We start from the raw sequence: 16,260 nt of genomic DNA, 5'->3' as shown, positions 1-16,260 counted from the left end.
AATCGTTTCGTTACGCAGCGAAATATGTTTTATAACTCGGTTAAATAATATAGTATGACAGGTTTTAAGTATTAAATTTTAACCGTAGAGAGAAATATAGAATGGAAATAAATAAATATGTAGCTTGTAAAATAAATCAAAATCTCATGACTGCGAATCTGAAATAGAGATATTAATAATAATAGTAATAATATTTTCTGTTTAGTAATATTTACTTATTTAATATCAATATTAATGCCTTGTAAAATTACCCTACTTACTACCGAGTATTATTAATATTTCTATTATTAATATATACTATACTAGATTGACTGATAATTGTTGATAATTTAAAATATTATCGTTTTATCCTTCAAACCCATTCGCCAAAATGCGCTATTTCGGTTCGCATTTCTATCTTGTACATTTTTCTATAACGAACCGCGATGTTCCTTACGACTTCAACATCACGTATTTACCGTGACTATATTATACATAAAACTGATCGTGCGTCCATGGGTGTGACTTATACCAAAACATCCTGGACCCACACGGTGCCGTTCGTTTCCGTTTCTACGATCGCGGGGCATAGAAAACGGTACCCCAAGACCGCGTGCCCCACGTTTTTTTATTCTCACGTTGCTACCCCCCCCCCCCCCCCCCCCCCTCTCCACCCCTCATCGTGCCACGCAGAGAATTTACGAACCACTGAGTGGTTTCACGAGGCCCCCCCACCCCACGCTGGCCGTCATCAAATTCTCGTTATTTCTGTCCATTCCGGATTAGGGGATTTCACAGGATTTTTTTCTCCAGGAAAAAGTCCTCTATCCAAGTGTATCCCGATAGGATTACACGACCGGCTCGCCAGAAAATGACTGGCCTCCGTGCGATTCGTAATCTGAGGAAGAAAAAAAAAATTAGCTGATAATCGTATATTTACATACAGAAATCTCGTAATCTGATGGTTGAAGCTGGACAAATGCTAGGATATATTGGGTTGGCAACTAAGTAATTGCGGATTGAAAATAAAAAGGAAAATTCAATTCTTTTGCTTATACTAAATGTCAGGTTATTCAATTGGACGAATCAATTTTGACGCTGCCTTTATTTCGAGGCTTCATTTTAATATACTGTGTATGACATAAAAATTGTTTGCGATGCTTGCTCTTTTGGTAATAATATAATAAAATATGCCTGAAACGCGCGACTTGTGCTTTTATCTTCAAACTGTAATAAAAACGAAACTGAATAATTGATCAATTAGCATCTATGTGTTGTTAAATGTTTTTTAAACAGGGCTAGACAATTCCCATTTCTTGTATTGTCTTTATTTACTTTCGTTTCTGTACTTTGATAACAAAAGAATTAAATTTGGTTTTGATTTAATATTCATATTTAGTAGATCATGTATGAAACCTCTATCACGAGTCTGACTTGTTATTATAGTGCAATGGTGTGAAGTGGAAATAGTAAATAAGCATCCCTTAATCTGTAGCTTCATAAAATGATATGAAATTCTTATATATCTCACAATTTATATTGCAAAATTAATTCCACAATTGGCCACAATAAATGGTAATTAATTAGAAAATTCGTGGCTAGATCCGGAAACGAGGAGAACAAAAATTCTCCGATGAGAAAAAAAATTAGAGTACTTACGGATCCGATCGTCAAATTCGTTGGATTTCACCGCCGTAGGAATGTTGGAAATATATTTCCACCGTTTTGTAAAAGGAGGGGGGGAACGTCCTGAAAGAAAACGATTGGTTCAATGGTAGGTTCGTACGTGGAACGGAACGTGATCGTGTGCGCGCGAGGCGGCCGATCGGTTTCGGGAAATTTTTTTGCGAAAATAACGGTGTTCCATCGATAGAGGGCAGAGCGTGAAAAAAATGGGAAACATCTGTCGGTCCTCGATGTCTATCGAACACTTCGAGCCGTTTCGCCGAATACCAGCGTCGAACGCTCTATCCCTGTCGAGAGAAAAAAAAATTCGGATATTATTGTTCGAACCACGTGTGATTAGCTTATTATTTAAACAATCAGTAAACATCGTTGTTCGCTAAAGATATTTTAACGTAGGTACAGAATGAAGTACACTCCGTAACAGCAATCGCATTAATTGATTAAAACTGTGAATCTATATTTCTTATGGCAATTGATTATTCACGTTATGACTTTTATTATTGCATTGATAAATGTAAGGTACGTAGGACATCTAGAATTGTAATATACGAACGCTTTGATATTGTTAATATTGTATTGAAAATAGCAATTGGATATAGTAATTCGACTTGTTATTGAACGGAATATAGTATGCATACAGCACGCGTTGTCCACATACTAAATGCAACGGTAGAGCAGTAACAAGAGCGTGATAAGTATTAATATCGCAGTCGCTAATGTTATGATACCGAAAACGAACAATTTTCATGATCGGAAGGACACGATCGCCCGTCAAACGCCACGGGGAATATATATGCCGGCACGGGGAAAAAGAAGCAGGAAAAAAACTATTACGTCCGGTGTGCAAGGGGCTGTGCAACGGACACTTTCTCGTGGCGGGGGTGAGGTCGGTTCTCATGAGTTTCCAAGTCGGGGGAGGGGAGTGGACCTCCCTCGTAAGGTTTCACCCTCGAAGGACTCGCGTCCGCCTTCCACGCTCATTTCATAAATTCTAATTTATCGTCCGCAGAAAATTGGATCCGACTAATCCCAACGATGGATGCCCGGCTACGTTCCGCGTATCCAGTACGAAAAACGTCGATGCGAGAGTGATGCACGGTTGCCCTCGAACACCTGGATGGAACGAAACGAATGCCGGATCGTTCCCCGGCCCGATTACTATCGAAAAATAATTAAAGAAGATTCACTTTGGTCTCCGAGCGTCAATTTAGAAAATCACTTGGGTATATACCTAGCTGTTGATTGAAAACTGGTCCTATTTTAAGATTTTCGTACAAATTAATAGTACGAAATGCAGCTCGTAGAGGGTTAACCCTTAGCACTCGAGCGGCGACTCTGCGGCGCCATTAAAATTACTGTAATACATTTCAAATTTATTTTTAATAGACATCGCCAAAGCTTAGATTTAAAAATTGTTAAAAGTTTCACTGTTACATGAATCACAAGACTCAATTTCATATACATAAAATAAATATTGTTACATAAAATGGAGACACTAGAAGCCAGAAAAATTATTTTAGATTTCCAGTTGAAATGGCTTCGAGTGCAAAGGGTTAATACAGCTATATAATTTATAATATCCGTTTCGTTCGACAAAAGCAACCTGGAGAATGATTAATCGTTAATGATCATAAATTATTACGAATCAGTTACGATAAATAACTTGGTTCTCTAATGTTAATCATTGGTCTGATTATGGTTCGCCTAACTTCAAGTAACAACCTCGTTTATTCCTGTCGCTGGGGTTGTAAATTGAGGCGTGAACCGCTGCACAACAAATTCCGCCATAAACCGCAACGTTACTCGAAGTTAGTCATAGCAATAGAGAGACAGAGAGAGAAAAAAAAATGCAGCGCCTATCCATTAATCCCCACGAGCATAGCGCCGCGCAGGCATAATGCGGAGTTTACAGTGGCGAAGCGCGCGGCGCTACCCCTTTCGCCACGCTGCGGGACACCGTGCACCCCTTGTAACCAGTCTAATTGCGATATCGCCTTTTTTTCGCTCGCGTTTTTTTTTTTGCCCCGCCGGTTTCTGCTCCTCGCGCGCGCGTCTATCGTTCTTTTTTGCCGGTTATTTTCCCCGCCACCCGGTAATTATGTGGGCGCGGTGGACCAAACAAGGGAAGGATCCCGGGTCCTCGGGCCCGGCGAAGGAAAAAAAAAGTCGTTTTGCATATTTAAATCCCGCGGAGGGCGCGGAACGGGACGGAGCATCGTGATTCGGGGTTCGCGGGAGCGAGACAGCGTTACGGGGGTTGACGGTGTTGCCCGTCGCCGGTGCGACAGAGAGCAAAAGAAAAAAAAAAGGATCCCGGCTAAGGACGCGTGCGCCGCGACAATGGGTTGTGTTTGCACACCCGAAAATTGGCCCGACGCAGAAAAATAGGCCGCCGTCGCTCTTGCCGCGAGACAAAAAAAAAAAAAGAAAGAAAGGAGAACGAAACGCGCGGGAGCGGCGTGACGCGGAACAGAGGGAGAGAGACGGCTGATCGAAGGACACGGGTTAAATGTCTTTAACCCCGTCACGGTGTCGAGCGTTCGCGGAGGGTTTCTTGAACTCGTTCACGAAATAATTGGGTTGGCTATGAATTATGATATTTCAGGGACAGGTCGCGCGCGCTCGCTCTGGAATACATTAACCGCGCGCGTAATTTATTACTTTTGAACAGCCACCTTTGGAAATTGCGGGCGCGGGATTCGATGTGACGCGTAGAATGCAAATTTGGGTATAAATCATGTCGGTATAAATTGTTGTTGCGCCACGGTGAACCGGACCTTTTTTTTCGCGTTGAGCGTCAGGTGATTCGATCGGCACGCTTGTCGGTATCAATCGTGGCGCGAATCGCCCTTCGTTCGAGTAATTAACGCGACTTTCCTAATGCGGAAAGTATCCTAAGGCTGTGACAAGGGTAGTTCTCAATATATCAGGTACGTGCTAGGTCTGCTTCCTGCAACAATAATGCATTGAACTATATGTGAAACGGAATATATTTTGTTCGATAATAGACACACTAAAAGAGTTCTATCAACACTTTACCGACTGGTAGCTTATAAATCGGTAACCAGTAATCTATTATCTATTATCGAGGTAAATGTGTTAAATTTTACTACAGTAAGCTTCAATATTATTATATGATTTTTTAAAAATATTAGATACCTTTTCCGATTAATAAAAGGAATAAAATAGATAGAAGAAATATTGTTAATAATTGTAGATTTAATTATCCTATAATAATAGAAAATGTTTTAATTATTAATGAACAAACGACAGCAACACAAAATAAATAATATACTTATATTATTATCGAATGAATCAATCATTTGACACCCCTATGTACCATTTAAAACAAATAAATACTGTATTGGAATAAGTATGATTTGCAAATGATCGTTTCGAGGAGCAGCTCGCGCAAGAAATTAAAACGTTGGGTGTGTCGGACGGATTAGTCTCTCATTATTATGCCCGAACAGTTTTCGCGGCGAGATGGGCGAAAAAAAAGGAAGACTCTCTCGGAAGATTAACGAGCAACGAGCCCTTACGAGCCACTTTAACGCCGCGAAAATCACGAGAGACACGAGTAAAAAAAACCGCAGAGCAAACGCCGGAGAAAGAGACGAAATGAGAGAGGAAGAGAGAGAGTTGGCTAACGAAGAAGCGAAACCGCTGGAAAAAAAAGATGAATCGCGCGAAGGTACTGGATATCGCAATTAAACAGGCCGCCAACCCTACAAATTGGGGGTTGAATTTTTTTTTTTTAGAGCCACCGGGAGGGGTTGCTCGAGCCCTTAAAACATCGTGGACCGATCCGGACAAGAAGTGGAGGGGAAAACACCGTCAGGGGGAACCCGCGGCACGGAAAAAAAATCCATAGGGGTGCCTGACTTTCCTTCTCCCTCGGCCCCAGCTTTTGAGTCTGAAAAAAAGGAGGCACGGCGGTGCCGGTAATGCGAAAGTCGAGGGGGGCAGAAGGCTCGACGGTGGAACGAAACTGCAAGGGGTGGCACTGATGGACGGTGGTGGTCGCGTTAAACACAAAACAAAAGCCGTGCGACTGTCCCGGACGCCTTCGAAAACATGGCCGCGTTCGTCGCCGTTGAGAACTCTACGGCGACCTGAATGCTTTTCCCGATGCTTTGGGCATAGCGTGAACCGCAAAATTAAACTTGACCTACTATTTTTTTTTTGAAATACATAATAATTTAACTAACGATGGCGAAACTAGAAAATTCATGTTTGTCATGGAGAGTGAAAATTGAACTTTTTTGCATTCTAAAAATCCTAGTAAAACCTCTGTTCACTCAAATATGTCATCATAAAAATAAATTTTGACATCTCTTTCGATTCAATATGTAAACTAATCAGAGGAACATAAATTTTCGAGTAACAGAACAGTTGAACTGAATAACAAGTAATATTATACATGGTATTTGAAACAGGTTCGGATATTAGAGAATCTTCGGTATATTATCGTCTATAGTATATTATCAGCATATTAGAAGCTGAATGCTAAGTTGAACGTTAGCGTGTCCACCAGATCGTAAAACTTTTAATGACCTGGTAATTAAAAATTTATACGCGAAGTCTGCCGCATTTCTAATGGCAGAAAAAATCCATAGAGAGCGGACCGCGCCCTTCGTATATAATAGACGATCTTTCCTTCGCGTCTACCATCTCATCTCATCTCGTTCGTTCGCCTAACCTCCGCTTGCTTTTTCTTTCTACCCAACCCCTCCTCGAGCTTCCGCCCACCGACTGCAACCCACTTTCAAATCAATATTTAAAGAATTGCGCCTTAATAACCCCCTTGGAATCACGTAATGGCGGGCTTTGACCTTCCCGAAACCACCTGCAGACGAACCCGCGAAGTTCGAAACGAAAGTGTCGAATGATCGTGCAGGAAACTGTCGTATCGATAAACGAGGAAGCGATGAGCCACCATTACTACGAATGGTATATAGAAGGAGATCGTGTAGAAATAGATTTAACAGCACAAGACAATTCGTACGAATTGTATATAATACTAGAATTACCGTTGCAAGTTAGTTAATGTCACCACAGATTTAGGGTCCTTACAAACATTTTATGGAATGCTATTTTTTTGTCTCAGGGTCTGAATTACCGACTGTATAAAAAAATGCTGTGTTACGATAGTCATATGAAACGGTCAGCTAGTGAACTACTATATTAATCAATATTAATGTAACATAGCTAAAAAAATTGCTCTTTAATGGCCCGAAATTGCTCATAATTGCTAACAAATGAATTTCAATTGTTCACTTATCCTTTTGGAGAAATATAGGCTATTTCGAAATAATAGCGTTGCGAAGATTTTTTAACGCGTTGTTTTAGAGTCGCGTACTGACTTAATACCAAAATATTTGCACACATAATACAAGATTTATTTAAGGATGCACAGAAAATACAATTTTTTACAAGAACTAAAGATTAATAAGTTTAAAAGTTAATCGTGAATAACAGCAATTCTTTTCAACAGCGGTAGTCACAATTAAAAATTTCTTTTTTAAAGTTATTTAAATTTATATTAAAACATTTCATGGCTTCAAATTTCTAACATGTATTTTACAAATTTATTACCGAATACTGTTAATGTTTTCAATTTTCAGCTCTTCAAAAGGATAATTTTATAAAAAAGAAATCTGTCATTTTGAATTCTTATAATCCTTAAATCTGTTAATAATTGTTTCATTGACAATTATATTTGTGTAAGAAATTTTTAAAAACATATTTCAGCAATTACTAAAATTTTTCGCTTGTCTCAATCATGCGAGACTCGCAACGATATTTTGAATTAGGAGAATGAAATGAACATACGTTCACACCATTGATATGCATGTAATATTTCCCTGTAACATAGTTGACATACAACAATATTTCGAGTACGAAAACACATTATAATGTGTAAATTACATCTTTGTATAATTTACAACATATATACGTATTTATTTTGTACAGCGGTTATTCCCTATTCTTATTAATGAATAAGAATGTTCATTTTAACTCAACAAATTTTATTATCCTTAAATTACGTATCTGTATTTATGAATTTTTAGGCTGTTCTCAGAGTATTGAAATCGATTCATAACCTTGAATTTTATATTTAAATTCATAGTATGGTTAAATACAATTTTCAGAAATACAAAATGTTGAATTAATTAATTCAAATTCATTTAAACATAAAATTTGGTTGCAAATATTACAATAACCAATATTTCAAGAATGATCAACATTATTATTGCAGCTTTTCTATCATTTGTGATACCTTTTTAATTAATTAAGTTCATATAGCTCTCATAGTTTATTATTTTTTAACCGTCGTTCACATGAACAGTCGAATATTTCTGATTTTTTTCTATTATCCGTTAAAACGAGTTGCATCCTTCTCAGGTTGTTTAAGTAATACAATATAATAAATATATTTCAAACTGACTCGATTTCATACTCTACGAATATTTTTAACAGAGATATTTAACTCGACGCTCAACAACTTTGGTGAGGGTATATGGTACAAGTTTATAACATTACTGATAACAGCTACACTACAATAAACATGGTACAACACTGGAATCGGTAGTCACAAAAATATAATATATATATTAAATATACTGAAGAACACGTGGTACTTCGTCTGAACTATGCATATAATACCAACAACGATTCATTAACAGTTGCAGTGAATTCTTACATAGTCAAAGTTGTGTAGTAAACATTAAACTGCAAATTGTGCGTTCCACGTTTTAAAGTATAAAATATAATAAATATCAATATTCAAGCTTTATTATTTAAAACAAAGAAATACTTACCATCTTTTTCAGATCAATTAAAATTCGATTAATTTTATTCGAAAAATTATTCGTATAATTTATCAAAGAGATTTTCTCATCCGTTTCGAAGAATTCGAATTATTTATGTTGTACATAGATCGAGTCTATACAAAGATTTAGTTAAGTGAAATCAACGTAAAACATGGTAAGGTTTGAACGTATTCTGTGACATTAAAAGATGATAAGTATTTGGACGTTTGAATAAAAAGAACGATTTCGTAGCCAGTTTAACATCACTTCTTTGCCATTTCGGAAAATGCTAACATAACATTATAGTGAAATTCTATGTTTTCTTTAAAATAAAAACTTGGCACCCAGGGCAAGATAAATTATAAAATATGTAGCAATTTTTCGATTATAAGTCTGAAATGCAAAGTGAAGTGTTGTCTTCGTTTTATTTGTTATAACCGTTAAGAGGGTAACAATTGCAAATAATGTAATGAATTGCAAATATTTGAAGCCATTGTTTATTACTATAATTATTTATGCTTTCTATCAGTTGATAATTTATTTTTCTTAGACCTGTCGTCGATTGTAATTGTTTATTACCTATCAATTATAATGGCAACAATGAATTGATGCAATAGTGAACAGGACAAATATAGTATATGATAATCAATAAAATTAATCTCACATCCAATCAGTAATATATATTTAGCATTTTATATTCTATTTTGCATAAAAAATTCATATAATTTTTCGAAATATCAGTAGCGGTAGTGTATAATGAAAGTCTGTTCAATCTTCTTGCAACACACATAAGGCTTGTCTCTGTAAGACAAGCGTTTATCTCTGAACACATTTACAGAATACAATATTTCTAAGCATGTCAATTAATGACATATTAATGCTTTCCATTCGCTGTATCATTAGAATAACTCTCATCAACCAAACTCTTCCAGTCAATAGCAAAACTAAAGTTTATAATACGTTCATGCACCGCGTATCCTATTTAATAAAAGTTATGTAATCCTACTGAAACATCGTTTGAAACTCTTGCTCTCAACAGTACGTAAGATCATATCGTTTTTTAAAATCGAAAATAATTATTCGTTCTTAGTCAACATTTGACTATTTAATCTTACTTCAGTTTTGACAACAAGAGTGAACACAATTTCATCACAAAATTATGTTAGTATACAAAAACCTATGACTTAAAAATATGCGTGTGACATAGAATTCTTAAGAATAAAGCCCAAAACTGTATGGTATAGTAACATTTGTCTACTTTAACTTTTCTATTTAAGTTTCTTACAAAGTATCACGTCCAGTTTTGCATTTTGTGTGAAAACGAAGTCATTACTAGTTTATACGATTCTGCGACATATTATGTAACATATTAATAACGTACAATTTCGAGAAAGGATTGAAGACTGTTCACTTTATTAGATTACTTCATTTTTGACACTGATTTTTGATGCTAGAACAGAGTTCCAGCACAGTGAATGTTCGTAAGTAAAACTTACTGAATTGTTTTTCAACGTGTTTTTAAAATTTTCCAATCTGGTCATAATTATTTTTAGATATGAAGTAGTCATACGTTTCTGATCGATCCACATACAAGCTTTCCCATTAAATCAATTTTCCTGAGGATATCTTCAGAATTATTTATGATATTGATTGCCCAAAAGCTATTTTAAATACAATATTACTTATCTTTATCCATGTTACAAGTAATAATTAATTCAATATCGATAGCTATTTTGACGGGCGAGGGGGTGGTAAGGGCCGACCATTAAGCCGACCCGACTACGCTACAATCTTCTACGCTTCGTTGTATATTCATGTTTTTTTCGTATGTATGTTCAGGCTGGCCTACCGGCCGACCTTTTACACCCCCTCGTCTATCTAACCACACCAATTCCGTACATAAATAATGCAACATATTGCAAGATAGTTGAAATTTTGTCATCCAAAACGCTACTGAATTTTGATCTGGAATATTTATCAGCACCATTAATAGCTCTGGATGTATTTGCAAGATTGATTTAAATGGAAAACTCTGCATATATGACACAGTTGTTTATACGAACTTCAATTGCTCCACAAATAAAAACTGGTTGAAAGGCATCTACTATTTCTAAACTATTTGGAATGCAATACTGCAGCTATTCATTACTAGCACATGGAATTTTACCATTATATGTAGTGTATAATTCACATACCATTGAAACATGGCTCAATGGTACAGTGAGTTCACAAATTTAAAAATGCTGTGAACACCATGGACATAGAATAAATCGTTTTTTAAGATTCATTGTAAAACCTTAATGTTCACATACACAAGATTTTTTGTAATTTTAGATATATCCATCATTTTAAATAACAAGTATTTGGTCAATGAATATATGAACATTTTGTATTAATTGTTATTGATATTCAAAATAAAATTTTTCAGAAATACAATGGATAATAGATATGAGACCGAATGGTCATTAAATATGTATGTATATCCTGTGGAACATGGTCGCTATGAAAGGTGCCGAGTCTGGCACGATCTGGCGAAAAATATTAGAAAAGGAATTTCGTGAAGTGGAGAGCGCTTAGCAACGGAACGCCACGGACCCCCACTCCCTCTCTATCACTTTTCGTCAGATTGCGTCAGATCCAGTACCTTTCATCACTGTAGTAGGGTGTGAGGGAGATCCGCGATAGATCAGGCTGTGGGGGTAAATCCCTACAAGTTTCTCCAGTAATATTTTCGTAGCAACATGTACACTTTGGTATTTGTTTTAAATAGTATATTGAGTAATAAATTCATTCGCATCTTATAAACTTTACATGTTTAAGCCTCTTTTATAGCACACATTTCCGAAATTAAAATTCAGTTGAAAAAACACTTATTGTGGATTGTAGATATGCTTTGGTAAACGTTCGCTTACATGTCTTTTTTTTTGTTGCAGAAGCTTTTAAATTTTTGTCAACAGTTTAAATATTAATTGAAAGCTTGGAATATAGTATTTACACCGATGTGAACCACTAATGGCGGTGAATTTCTTAATATATTGATTACATTATTTATAGTATATTAGGTTCGTAAACGAGATCATATTTAATTAATTGAATTTATTCTGTTGATATGTTGTAATCATAAGTCATCATTGATTCACATGGTATCAAACACATTAATGTAATGTTATTAGAACTTATTAATTTAGAGATTACTTAGTGTACCAAGTGTCCAGAACTTGGATGGACAATTAAAATCGAAAAGTAAACCCAAAAATTTTTTAATGTCTTCATGAAGCCACTCGAAAAGGATAGAGCACTTATCTTTAGTAGTAAAAGATAAATCAGGTACATGAAACAATAGTATATCACAAAATGTTGCGATGTCATAAATTACAAATGATCTCTATGGTACTCAATATGGTGTGAGATTTTATAAAACTTAAGTTACAAGATTACTTTACAGAGAGTAAATGGTAACTTCAAAAAGACAAAATGTAATTTATGATTCATGTTAACAAACTGTGTTACGGTATATCTTAGGTGAAAATCTAGTTCCATAAATACCATCACAGTATTATAATGAGGTATATTGTAAGTAAATAATGATGCAAACAGAAAGTTATCCACTATACGTATTATATAATAGATTATAAGTTAAATTAATAAAATTATTACTTATTGACATGTAAATATTTTTAAATGTCGAACGAATCTATTGCTCAAATTAATACCTTTCCACTTTGTACTTCCGTTATCGCATGAGTACGATAATGCTAATATAATTAGCGATACTCTGAGCTTTTCTTTTGGAATAATTATAAAACTCATGAGAAATATTAAGTTGCTAAAACTTATCTGTAACTTTAAAATCATGTACGAAGTAAATAAATACTCCCTTCAAAAGATAGCATATATTGGTTATAATTTTGCTATTAAACACTAATCATGAATACTTATGCGTAAATATTACTTCTCCAAATTTGTATATACTATAATGGAGAAAATAATTTATGTACGTAATAATTTATATAATGGAGAAAATAATTTATATTTGTATACTTAAGTAAATAATGAAAATAATATCATCTTTATAAACGAAAAATGTTCAACATTTTTTGTAGATCAATGATCTGTTTCTGGAAACTGGGATATCTTTTCGTGAATACATAAAACAGTGTACAGATACTTTTAGTAGAAGATGAGTAAAATCGAACAAATTTGTACGTACTTATCCATCATTGTGCCGTGACGCTGCGCTTTACTACTATCAACGTTAATAGAAGGTTATCTAGGAATTTCGCGATACGTCGTCATTTAATCGTAGTTTTCCGATTCCTGTTGCACCAACTTGAACCGACGCGGACTCTTGACACACATCGATCCGTGGCCTTCAAGTGAAAGGCGACCCTTTCGTTGGAGGTATCTAGTTATGTAACGCGCGACCAACTGTTGCGGTCGTATTTGCCACTCATCTAGAACTTCTTTCGGTGCCATCACCTGCACAATAATAATTAAAGTAATATTAGTGTATGAATTTTAATTACTGATGGTAGCTGCATCCAAGAGAAAATTATAGACAACTCGTTCTTTTAATCTCCTTCCCTGTCAATTTTTAAAGAACACAATCGCATTTAAACATAACACTCTTAGAAAATGTAATGCGACGATCCTTAACATTATTAGTTTATCTGTCATTTATACATTTATATAATACGCGTAGTATGTAAAATGCATATATACCTGGTCGCCTTTTAGACGGTCGAGTAACGTCACGCAAACCACAGCAGACTTGATACCAGCGTGATGCGTTAGGGCCGCGAAGGAAAGACTCTCCATCTCTATATTTACTATACCGGCTTTGTGCAGTTTGCTTAAATAATCCATTTTATCATTTTCTGTGAACTCGCAAAATGCGCCGTCCAGCCGACCTTGTCCCTCGTAAAAGTCGTAAGTGCACATGGTTTTACCGACAACGGTCTCGTAGGGATCCTCACGATGCGCAAGTGCCTTCAATTCACGAGCCAAATGTCGGTCCAGCTTTGCTGGTCTTCGTACCATCTTCCCTAATACCGGCTGTGAAATTAAATTCCTCGTTAATCATTGTATTTGAATATCGTCTGATAATTTTTAATAAACTCATATACTCAAAATATCATTATTAGAAACAGAAAAAGAACATGAACACTTGATTTCTTTACTCTTCCGTTAATTCTTTGATCTTACATGCATTTTTATTTAATGTTACGAATATTTTCAGCATTTAAATTTGAATATCTGTGAAGTTTACGTAACAATTGGTTGCTGATTTACTAACTATGATTTGATTATAATTTCATTTATTTGTAAAACAGCAGTTTAAACCAGAAAAAAAGCGCCGGCATTCCGTGAAAATTTTTCATAAAATCGCGCGGCATGTAAAGTGTTAAAGCTGCTTCCCTTAAACACTGATTTTTGCCGAAAATAGATATGTCGACACAGTAGAATAAAGTTAGGGTATTTACGGGTTCTCGACTGTCACATCACGGAAAAAAGCCTGCAATCTGGCTAAACATAAATTTTAGCTTTCGCAAACGTTGTGTAACAAAAATGTGCATAACTATATCTGAATATACACGCCATCTAGGTGTCACAGACTACCCGTGCACCCCTATTAAGATTGGGGATTGAAAACTAAACAAATTTTGATAACTAGGAATAACATACCTTGTTGATAACAGTATTTTTTTATTATATATTCGGATTGCACGCGATAAATATAAAAGTTTACTTTTATACTTCTACTTTAGTTATTATTATTATCAATTATTATCATCATCGAAATACGCGGTAGCGTACAAACGACAAACGCTGCCGCGTATACTTTTACCGAAGTTGGAGACTATCCTATCCTAATTTGAAACTTACTTCACTAATATCTCAGCAGGCCCGCAGTATTCGCTAATTTTCAAGGCACTTTCATTATATAAATCGTATATGAGCTTTCGAATGATACCCAAGTTTAATAAGATTGGTTCTCGTATGAGGAGATATCGTAAACGTAACCTGGCTTTCACATTTTTGCCGCTAGGTGACTTCAAACTTGGTGGGTTCAAACTGGTGCTGTCAAATATAAAACAACATGATGGACGTTATTTACTTTTACGCGAGGTGAAGACCAATCTACCCTAGTTGGTTATAAAGTTAATTTCAATTATGACTGATTCAAGATAATGCAAATGTGTTACGGTAAAAATTGTAAAGAAAAAGATTTAACTTTTCTTTGGGGGATCATATTTCTTTGACTTTTCAGTGTACATTGCGATGCATTTTGTTGAGAAAAGTCCAAAAATCGAAGTCCTGAATCTAGGAATTCATTTGTTAAATAGTTATGCGTGTCCAAAGTTGACGAATTTCTAGTATTTTTGACAGTTAGCGCGCCATACTAAGTCCACAGCATACTTTAACGAGCTACGCCACTTGATGGCGGTACAGATATGTGTCAAACGTTTCTTTCAAATTCAATTAGATAAGCGGAAATTATGGGGGGGATTTCGGCAAGTGGAAACCCGATTATAGTTCAGGTATAAAATTTTAAGTATATCCTTAGGATTGTGAAGATATACAGAAACGTCTCCCTAAATGTCGTAATTTTGCTCTACCATGAATGACGCGGTACTATCCCTAAAGCATTTTAAAACTGAATTTTTTAAACATGTTGCTGATATTTTTACGATTAAAATGTGATTAAACATGATATAGTTCCAACAAACATTTTTGATTAAGATAAAATCAAACACGATGTAATTTGGATTACATTTAGTTATTTCATACTTAAGGTGTAACTCAACTCATTCTATTATCGCTGCGACTATATAAGAAAAATACATTGTTATACATATTAATAAAAACTGTACATTAAAAATCTGTATTAATGTTATGCATAATTATGCATAGACTAACTAGATAAGTGCAAAATTATATTCTACATTAAATTGTTTTGTTACGTATTAACCTTAGAATTGTTTAGATTTCTCTGAATTGTTTAAATTAAATTGACAATCTCGAAAAATTTGTTTGCGTTAACCACATACTGCGGGATATACTCGTGTGTTCCGAAAGAAAAGACTTTTGTGTTACTGTAATGTCCGTCTTACGACTGCAGATGATTACTCCTCTCATAAACGTTTTTTTCAGAGATTCCATAAAATTGCCTTACCAGTTCTAAGTAAGGCTTCTGCATTCCGTCGACCGCTTCTTCGGAAATTACAACGGTACCACCCTCAAGGCCGATTCCACCACAGGTACCGATTCTAAAGAATATAGGGTCCTTCACTTTTGCGTGGTACATTAACTTGATCACTTCGTGGAGGAGAATTCCGACCGACGGGATACCCATTCCGTGCTAAACAAAAGAGAAACGAAAGTCTTGAACATTCCATACGTATGTCTTAGAATCTTAAGAGATCTCTAAATTAAGAATCTCTAAATTAAAAAATAGAATCTTCTTTGTACAATACTTTATTTATAAGACACAATATGATTACAAACCCTAGAATCTTTTTAGTTTGTCAAATTTATTATTTAAAATAGATCGAAGCCTGATATATGTGAACGTAAAGTCTCTACAGATGTAATATCATCCAAACAGCATGAAAAGTGCAAAGGTTTGCTCACAAGTGCTATTTTAGTTTATGTTAATTTTACTGTCGTTTACGTCACTTTAATAGTCATCAACGCGTAGAAATGTATCGTATCATTGTCCAGCCGCATTACATTCTACACTTCTTAATTGATTTATGTGAGAAGTTCTTTCCTCATT

At 35.4% G+C, this 16,260-nt stretch overlaps 1 protein-coding gene across 3 annotated transcripts in view; it reads right to left on the bottom strand.

Annotated features, from left to right (window-relative positions):
* Positions 1–729: 729 nt before the first annotated feature.
* LOC144474922 (uridine phosphorylase 1) overlaps positions 730–16,260 on the bottom strand; it is a 28,063-nt gene continuing 12,532 nt past the window's right edge. The window contains exons 5-9 of one of the 3 annotated variants that reach the window (XR_013494797.1): positions 15,658–15,843; positions 13,203–13,535; positions 12,691–12,959; positions 1,639–1,952; positions 730–877 (exon numbers count right to left, since the gene is read on the bottom strand). Coding sequence is in view for 2 of the 3 variants with exons in the window: in XM_078190326.1 (XP_078046452.1) it covers positions 12,777–12,959; positions 13,203–13,535; positions 15,658–15,843 (702 nt within the window). In the remaining variant the exon portion in view is untranslated. Of the gene's footprint in view, positions 878–1,638; positions 1,953–7,053; positions 12,960–13,202; positions 13,536–15,657; positions 15,844–16,260 lie in introns of those variants that run through there. The other 2 variants (XM_078190326.1, XM_078190327.1) reach the window with 2 other exon arrangements.

This window comes from Augochlora pura, chromosome 9 (assembly GCF_028453695.1).
Source record: "Augochlora pura isolate Apur16 chromosome 9, APUR_v2.2.1, whole genome shotgun sequence".
Taxonomy (NCBI): Eukaryota; Metazoa; Arthropoda; class Insecta; order Hymenoptera; family Halictidae; genus Augochlora; species Augochlora pura.
Note: the sequence above shows the minus strand (reverse complement) of the source record. Positions and strands in the feature narration are given on the sequence as shown.